The sequence below is a fragment of the Rhinatrema bivittatum genome, chromosome 3 (genome assembly GCF_901001135.1).
Source record: "Rhinatrema bivittatum chromosome 3, aRhiBiv1.1, whole genome shotgun sequence".
Taxonomy (NCBI): Eukaryota; Metazoa; Chordata; class Amphibia; order Gymnophiona; family Rhinatrematidae; genus Rhinatrema; species Rhinatrema bivittatum.
In genome coordinates, this window is record NC_042617.1 from 170672689 (window position 1) to 170681716 (window position 9028).

The 9028-nt window shown below is 44.7% G+C and overlaps 1 protein-coding gene across 1 annotated transcript; it reads right to left on the minus strand.

Annotated features, from left to right (window-relative positions):
• Positions 1-2595: 2595 nt before the first annotated feature.
• LOC115087144 (transcription factor jun-D-like) lies at positions 2596-4193 on the minus strand. Its single transcript, XM_029593937.1, has one exon. The coding sequence runs from the start codon at positions 3759-3761 to the stop codon at positions 3078-3080; it is 684 nt and encodes a 227-aa protein (XP_029449797.1). The 5' UTR covers positions 3762-4193; the 3' UTR covers positions 2596-3077.
• Between the last annotated feature and the right edge of the window lie 4835 nt (positions 4194-9028).

Here is a 9028-nt window from a genome sequence, read left to right on the forward strand (position 1 = left end):
TAAAAACTTTTTAAAATATATCCGAAGCAGAAAGCCTATGAGGGAGTCAGTTGGACAGTTAGATGATTGAGGGGTTAAAGGGGCACTTAGAGAAGATAAGGCCATCGCGGAAAGATTAAATGACTTCTTTGCTTCGGTGTTTACTAAAAAGAGTATGTTGGGGAGATATCCGTTCCGGAGAAGGTTTCCATGGGTAATGATTCAGATGGACTGAACCAGATCACGGTGAACCTAGAAGATGTGGTAGGCCTGATTGATAAACTGAAAAGTAGTAAATCACCTGGACCGGATGGTATACACCCCAGGGTTCTAAAGGAACTAAAAAATGAAGTTTCAGACCTATTAGTAAAAATTTGTAACCTATCATTAAAATCATCCATTGTACCTGAAGACTGGAGGATAGCTAATGTAACCCCAATATTTAAAAAGGCCTCCAGGGGCAACCTGGGAAACTACAGACCAGTTAGCCTGACTTCAGTGCCAGGAAAAATAGTGGAAAGTGTTCTAAGCATCAAAATCACAGAACATATAGAAAGACATGGTTTAATGGAACAAAGTCAGCATGGCTTTACCCAAGGCAAGTCTTGCCTCACAAATCTGTTTCACTTTTTTGAAGGAGTTAATAAACGTGGATAAAGGTGAACCAGTAGATGTAATGTACTTGGATTTTCACAAGGCGTTTGATAAAGTTCCTCATGAGAGGCTTCTAGAAAAAGTAAAAAATCATGGTATAGGTGGCGATGTCCTTTTGTGGATTACAAGCTGGCTAAAAGACAGGAAAGAGAGTAGGATTAAATGAACAATTTTCTCAGTGGAAGGGAGTGGGCAGTGGAGTGCCTCAGGGATCTGTACTGGGACCCTTACTTTTCAATATATTTATAAATGATCTGGAAAGAAATAGGACGAGTGAGAATCAAATTTGCAGATGATACAAAATTGTTCAGAGGCTGAAGGGGGATATGATAGAAGTATTTAAAATCATGAGAGGTCTAGAAGGGGTAGATGTGAAATGGTTATTTAGTCTTTCAGATAATAGAAAGACTAGGGGGCACTCCATGAAGTTAGCATGTGGCACATTTAAAACTAATCAGAGAAAGTTCTTCTTCACTCAATGCACAATTAAACTCTGGAATTTGTTGCCAGAGAATGTGGTTAGTTCAGTTACTATAGCTGTGTTTATAAAAGGATTGGATAAGTTCTTGGAGGAGAAGTCCATTACCTGCTATTAATTAAGTTGACTTAGAAAATAGCCACTGCTATTACTAGCAATGGTAACATGAAATAGACTTAGTTTTTGGGTACTTGCCAGGTTCTTATGGCCTGGATTGGCCACTGTTGGAAACAGGATGCTGGGCTTGATGGACCCTTGGTCTGACCCAATATGGCATGTTCTTAGTACTGACTTATCTGGCTATGTCGCAGCAACTCACAGCTGCCAGAATGCAGGATAAATCAGTACTCATCTGAGCAGGTGTTCTGGACTTTATTTCAATCCCCTCCCCTCCCCCTTTTAAGGGTTTTAAGTGCCAGTGCACTAGTGCTGGAAACTTAACTCCAGCTCTGACTCACAAGTTACGTTTCCTGTGCTAAGAAAGGTACACTGGCAAATGCAGTCTCTGCCTCTGGGATTACTGCTTAATGCCTTCATTTGATTGCGATTTCTATGCGAGGGCGCTAAGCAATATTCCTGTTTAGGGTCGCACATTTTCTACATGCGAAATTCAGTTTGGCATGCAGAAAATGCATGTTCAAATATAGGCAGACAGGTGCATTCAGCCTTTCTGCGCTTCCGGTGAGAATGTTTTAAAAGAGAAAATGCATTCTAGTGCAGTAACCTAGGGAGGAAAAGTACTGTTGATACTTTTTCAGTAAGGGGGGAGCCTAGGGGGAGGAGTGGGGAAGGCTTACTTGAAAGGAGAGAAAAAGGAAGGGAATGTAAACAACCAAATGGGGAGGCTTTCCTGCTCTAGTGGGAAGGAAAAAAGTACTAAGGGGAATATGCTCTCAGATTGTTGCACTGCTCTCCCCAGGCCCCCCCAGTAGTCCCTGTTAACCCTAAGTTTCCCAAATAAGATGGAAACATATACTTTACCTTTCTGGAGTAGCAGGGATCCAGCTAGTGAGCAGTCCTAGAGCACAGTAGCAAGAATTGGATGGAAAAAGTAAGAGCAGACAAATTTGCCTGCTTAGGTGGGGGGAGTAGGGGGTGGCAGCATCAAGGAAAGCCTGCAGGAATAAGGGAACTGGAGGCTAACAGGAGTGTCCAAATTGCTTGGGAGATGCACCCTCTGCAGAACCAGCATCTTAAAGGATTAACAAGTACATTTATTTATTTAGTCACTATCCTCCAGAACTCTAATTCAAAATGGATACATTTTCTAATTTCAGTAAAGAAAGTTATCGAAAGGTTTGACCTCTCTTTGCATTATAAATGTACAACGTTTGATATGCATTAGAAAAAAAGAAATTCACCCCCACCCACCTTTTGAATTGAATATTTTTTCATACACGCAGAGGAAGTTCATCAATGCTGCCTCAATTAATACTTTACACTCAACCAAGTCAAAGTTCCCTCCCCATCTAGAAAAATGTAAATGAAGGCAAAGAAACGGCCTTTTATTCCAAATTCCAAAATATTTTCAAAGTGCCTTGGGTTAACAGTGAAAACGATATTGATAAACGTACTGTGTAGCAAAATTTCATCATCGGGAGTTAATCCTGCTCTGCGGAAGATAATTCTTTAAAGGTAGGAAAGTCTCCCCTAACTTGCAACGGCTTCAGAAGAAAGCCAAGTCTCTACCACAGCACCGTGTGCCCGGGCAAAACCGTTCTGCTTTTCTCCCTTGTCCTTTGGGCAGCCAGCGAGGGGTGAACAGCGACGTGGGGCACCGAAGCTGGGGAGGCACAATCCTGTAGCTGTGAATGAAAACAGACGCAGCAATCGATTTCTGAAGCGCGCCTGCAGCTCGGTTTGGTCTTCAGTAGGCTTCCGGCGGGGACCGCCAGGCCATGTCTTTTACCTGCCATCTCCTACCGTTCAGCCGGAGGGGGGACATGGGAGCGGCAGGTACAGCCGGTCAGCAGGCGGCCCGCGACGGCTGGCTTTCGGCGGGGCTCATCTTCTTGCTGCTGCTGCTGTCGGGGGGCAGGCGGCAGCCGCTGGTGACATGGCTCTGTACTTTCTGCCTCAGCTGCGCCACTTGCTCCCGCAGGATCCCCGCCGTGGCCGCCAGCTCCGAGTTGTGGCCCTTCAGCACCTTCACCTTCTCCTCCAGCCGCGCGATGCGCTCCAGTTTGCGCCGGCGGCAGCGGGACGCTGCGATCCTGTTCTTCAGCCGCTTCCTTTCCGCTTTGATTCTCTCCTGGGCCTCCGGGTCAATGGGGGTGAGGGCCTGGGAGCAGGAAGAGCTGCTGCAGCTGCTCGTGGTGTCTACCGAGGGCGGCGGAGGCGGCGACGTCTCGGGCACAGTCTGCGGCTCCTCCGGCGGCCCTCTGCTGCCCGTTGCTACTTCCCCAGGGGCTGCACGGAGGCTCGGGGAGTAGTCGGGCGGCGGGGGCAGGCGGTGAGTGTAGACGGCACCCCCCAGCAGTTGGTTCTGCTTGTGAAGGTCCTCCAGGGCCCTGATGAAGCCGTCAGCAAAGCCTTCCTGCTCCTGGGTGATGAGCGGGCTGTGCTGCATGAAAGGACGGCAGGAGCCGAGGCAGCTATGCAGAGGAGAAGGGCCGCCGGAATCCTGCCCCTGCCTGGCCTGCTCTGACATAACTTGAGCAGAGAGGAGAAAGCCACCTGATCTCAGCAACCAATGAGAATTGAAAAACCACCCGGAAATGCAGGGGCAGCCGTCTGCTCAACCAGGAGAAAACACGGAGGCTTGTGTTGTCAAGTTTGCGATTTTGTCACTAAATCTGCCGATTTTTTTTTTTCATGAAATGGAGATTTGAGAACGGTGAATGTGACAGGGAGTTAACGTACCTATCTTTGGATAATTTAGTTACAAATCTAGTGACTTTCTCACAGTTTTAAAATTTCCACTCAGGTTCCTACTTACGGAGCATATCTGGAAGCAGAAAAGTGCATGTGAGTGAGACCTCCTCTGGCTAGAGCGGGGAGGGAACCTGCAAGAGAGTGAAACTTCCTCTAGCTAGAGCGGGCGAGGAAGGGCAAGAGACTGAGACTTCCTCTGGCTAGAGAGGGCAGGAGAGTACAAGAGAGTGAGAATTTCTCTGGTTAGAGCGGAACAGGAAATGCAAGAGTGAGACCTCCTTTAACTAGAGGGCTATTCTGGGTGGTCCTGCCCTTTTTCCCAGAGCTCCTCACTCCATAGAGCAGGCTGTACTAGTTCAGTCTCTTCTTCTTTCTGCGCCCCCCCGAAAAAAATTGGAGGATCTGCAACTTTATCACCACTATAGGAGCAGAGAACAGAAGACAAAGACAGGGCTGTGATTTATTATCTGTTACTTTTTTGGCTGTGCTGGTGGGAGTCAGGGGAATGTAGGTGCCCGGGTAATCAGGCCTCGGTGTGAGGGGGCTGGGCTGATTACGAGAAGGGTAGTGAGTAGGTCATATACAGCCAATAGAGACAGTGAGTGTCCTGAAGAGGAGGAAGTGAAAAGGTGGCTGCTGCAGGTTAGGTGAGAGCTGTCAGCAAGTGCAAAAGCTTTCCATGAAGGCGCTGTAGAGTCCTTCGTTTGCATATGAAGCTGGATTTTACATGTTCAAATGCAGTTTACCCCTGTAAGTGAGCTTTTGAAAATTGATACAACAGTATATTACATTTACATAATTTAAATGTTTACCTGTATGTATGCCTGCCTTTATAACTAACTCTTTAACTGTGAGTGTTAAACCTGTACACAGATGTGATCTAGTGATTCCCACATGGAATGACAGTATATAAAACTCTCAAATAAATAAATACATGCTTAACTCTTTTGAAAATTATCTCCTGAGTGAGCACATGAGCAGTATGTGGGTCTACAGCTGAGGGAGTGCAAGACTGTCTCAGTGCCTGTCGCTAAGGAAGTGCATATGAATAAGAGAATGGATGTGGGAGTGCATTAGTTCCTGAAAGAGCAAGAGAGTGTGTGTGTGTGTGTGAGCCACCCCTTTTTCCTCACCAATTTTAGGGTGACCAGTTGTGCTAATGCCATGACACAACATGATTTTAGCTACTTTTTATCCAAGTTGGAAATTTTTCACAGTGGTTCTAGTGATTTTCTTCTAGGTGGCAATATTGGGTTTTTAGAATGCACTAGCCAGAGCTGCATCGAGGAATAAGAGGGAAGCAGCTCCCCACTGACTACTGAGAGAAATAGTGCCTTGCTGTGTGTAGGGACACAGCATCTGAGAATTTGGGTGACTTGATGCTATAGTAGGCCCTGACTGGAGATTATAGCTGAGTTTGGAGATCTGCCATTAATAGAATTGAGAAAAGCGAACTAAGATTTTTTAGTGGTGCTGGCAGAAAAGAACAGTTGTTTGGTTTCTTTTGCTGCTGCTGGGGTTAGAAGCATCTCCCACAGTCCACAGGGGGAAAAAAAAAACCACACCACTGCTTGGTTTAGAGGTGCCTGTATTACTGGATATTGTTGCATTACAGAGGCAGATCTGGTGAGTAGGAGGGACTCTAAGCTAGCTGCAAACGGAGTTGTTGGAGGGATTTTGCCAAAGAGGGAAAAAAGCCTGTTAATTGTTCACTACATCCCTCATGGTTGTTGGTTGCCTATACACCAGCACAAGCCGATCACAGATCACTAAAACAAACCGGAAACTGATCCAATATTGCAGTAGCAACCAAAGAAGAAAGGATCAGTAATCACCAGGAGTTGTTTATTCAGCACAGAACATGATAAAAAGCCCCAATATGTTTTTTTAAAGTCCAGCCGATAAGCAGTGACAGCTCCAATAATGTTTTTCTAAATCCAAATCGATTAGCATTGACAGTGTTGCACAGTACTGCCTTGGGTTGTTGAAAATCAATACGGTTTCTTTTAAAATCCAGCCGATGAGTAGTTTTAACGCTGATAATGTTGCACAGTATCGCAGCGGGTTGTTGAAAATGAATATTAAATTCTAGAGGTGCCATCAGAGTCAACTGCTTTTCTTTCACATTCACTGCTAGATTCTATCACGGATAAAGCATGGGAATCCCCCATACTATACTGACGGCATCCAGGAAATTAGACATAAAATAAAGGATTTTAAAGTCTACTCATTATGGCAAGGTTCAAACTCCACATGCCTCTGTTGTTGTTGAATCGGCCATGAAGAAGGCAAAGAAAATGAGGTTACATTCAAATATGCTCCCCAGGAAGGACAACAGGTTATTGGATGAATTTAGACGAAAGGTGTTTCAAGGTTCCATGCTAAATGCATGAATACAGCAACACCAATTTTACATTACACAATACCTGTACGAATGCGTCCAAAACCTAAAACCCTTCATCTCTATGGAACAGGGGGTCACAGGAACACCGCAACCATTAATAGACCTGCAGGAAGATCTACGACATCTACTAAGAATCATCTATGAAGCTTTTGACATGTCGGCTTGATCTTCGGCAGCCTCCATCACAGCCAGATGCATGGCTTGGCTCTGCTCCATTGGAATTCGCAAAGACATTCATAAAAAATTAGCGAACTTGCCATGTAAGGGAGATAACCTTTTTGGAGAGAAGCTGAGGAAACAGTCTCAAAAAAAAGAACAGAAAGTGGCAGTACAGTCATTAACTTCACCCACAAACAGTCTATCTACCACCAGGAAATATTCTCAATACAAGAGAGGATTCTACCAACATAGACTGTACAGGAATTACCATCCATATAGATCACCTTCTTATCAACGACCAAGGCCTTAGGGGCAACAGCCTCAACAAAGGAACAGCAAAGGGGTCAGAGACCTCAGAAACCGCAGCAAACACATCCCAAAAACAACAGAGTTTTTGAAAAAGAATCAGTCACACCTACTGCATATCGGGGCATGATATCTTCTTTCTACCATGCCTGGTCCAAGATCACAACTGATCAATGGGTCCTCAATATAGTATCCCAGGTGTACAAACTGGATTTCACTCATCTTCCCCTGTTACCGCATCGAGTAGCGCCCACAAGGATCCTTTCCCAAATCCCCAAGCTTCAGCAGGAGGTGAGAATTCTTCCACTTTCCCAGATCAATGAAGGCTACTATTCCTAATACTTCCTCATTCCCAAGAGGTCGAGGGGTCTTTGTCCCATTCTGGACTTGCATTCTCTCAACAAGTTTATCAAGAGACAAAAGTTCAAAATGACCTCTTTGAAATCAATCCTTCCTTTTCTGCAACCCAACAATTGGATATGTTCTCTGGACCTGAAGGACACACATATTCACATTCCCATCCACAAGGCCTATTGGCGATACCTGTGTTTCCAAGTGGGGAATCAGCATTACCAGTTCAAAGTATTCCCCTTTAGACTCTTATCTGCCCCACAAGTCTTCACAAAATGTCTCTCCAAGTGTACAAACATTACGGAAGCAAGTGATCAAGACAATTGAATGCTCAGAAGAACTAGGATTTGACATAAATTATGAAAAATCTCACCTACATACGGTACTTCCCAGACTCTTCAGTTCATTGGAGCAAGGATTCATACCCCACTATGCAGGGCGTCCTTGCCTGATGACAGAGATCAGACCCTATGTTCTCTGTGCCTACTTTTTCAACAATGAACTTTTTCTACAGTACACCGAGTACTAGTCTTATTGGGACACATGGCAGCAGTAATGCATGTGGTTCCTTGAACCTGTCTTCACATGAGGCAATTACAGTGGAGCTTAAACTTGCAATGGAATCAGCACAGACAACCCATGTCAAAGAGAATTCGAATTACGAACTCAATGAAAAGAGACAATTTGTGGTGGCTAGCGCCCTCAATGCTGACAAGAGGAGCGCCATTCAGGAATCCTCCTCACCATAAGAACATAAGAAAATGCCATACTGGGTCAGACCAAGGGTCCATCAAGCCCAGCATCCTGCTTCCAACAGTGGCCAATCCAGGCCACAAGAACCTGGCAAGTACCCCAAAACTAAATCTATTCCATGTTACCATTGCTAATGGCAGTGGCTATTCTCTAGGTGAACTTAATAGCAGGTAATGGACTTCTCCTCCAAGAACTTATCCAATCCTTTTTTAAACACAGCTATACTAACTTCACTAACCACATCCTCTGGTAACAAATTCCAGAGTTTAATTGTGCGTTGAGTAAAAAAAAAATTGATAGTCATGATGAATGCTTCAACAAAAGGTTGGGGGCCCATCTTCTTCATCTAAAGACACAAGGCTTATGGACCCCAACAGAATGCAAGTTCCAGATAAACCTATTGGAATTGAAAGCAATAAAGAATCCAATGCATACATTTGAACTAACACTTCATAGAAAGTGTGTAATGATCCACATGAACAACCAAGTAGCCATGTTGTACATAAACAAGGACTGTCAGATTCCAGGATTTTCTGCAAGGAGGCAATACAGATTTGCAAATAGGCAAAGAAGAATGGGACGATCCTATAGATGTCATATCTGCCAGAATTGGCAAATACAAAAGCAGACAGACTCAGCAGAATCTTCCACCAGCATGAATGGTCCCTAAACCAAGTGATAGCGGAAGATCTTTTCAACCGCTGGGGAACTCCATGCATATATCTTTTCGCATTGGAACACAACACAAAACTAGTTACCTTTTGGTCGGTCCTTCCAAGAAACAAAGAGTATCTCAAGATGCGTTTTTGATCCCCTGGTCAAGAGACCTATTGTACACCTACCCCCCAATTCCACTAATATCACACACGATACAGAAATACATATCTGACAAAGCAGACATGATACTTTTTGTTCCAGTGTGGCCAAGGCAGCCATGGTATGCTTATCTAGTACATCTCTCCAGGCATCCACCAATATTTCTGTGAAACAGCACACGATTACTAACAGGAGAACGGAACTCTCTTTCACCCGATGTACTCCTCCCTCCAACTAACAGCATGGAGATTGAG

Excerpts from the sequence above, each read along its gene's own strand:
- LOC115087144 (XM_029593937.1), bottom strand. The coding sequence starts at position 3,761 with ATGTCAGAGCAGGCCAGGCAGGGGCAGGATTCCGGCGGCCCTTCTCCT.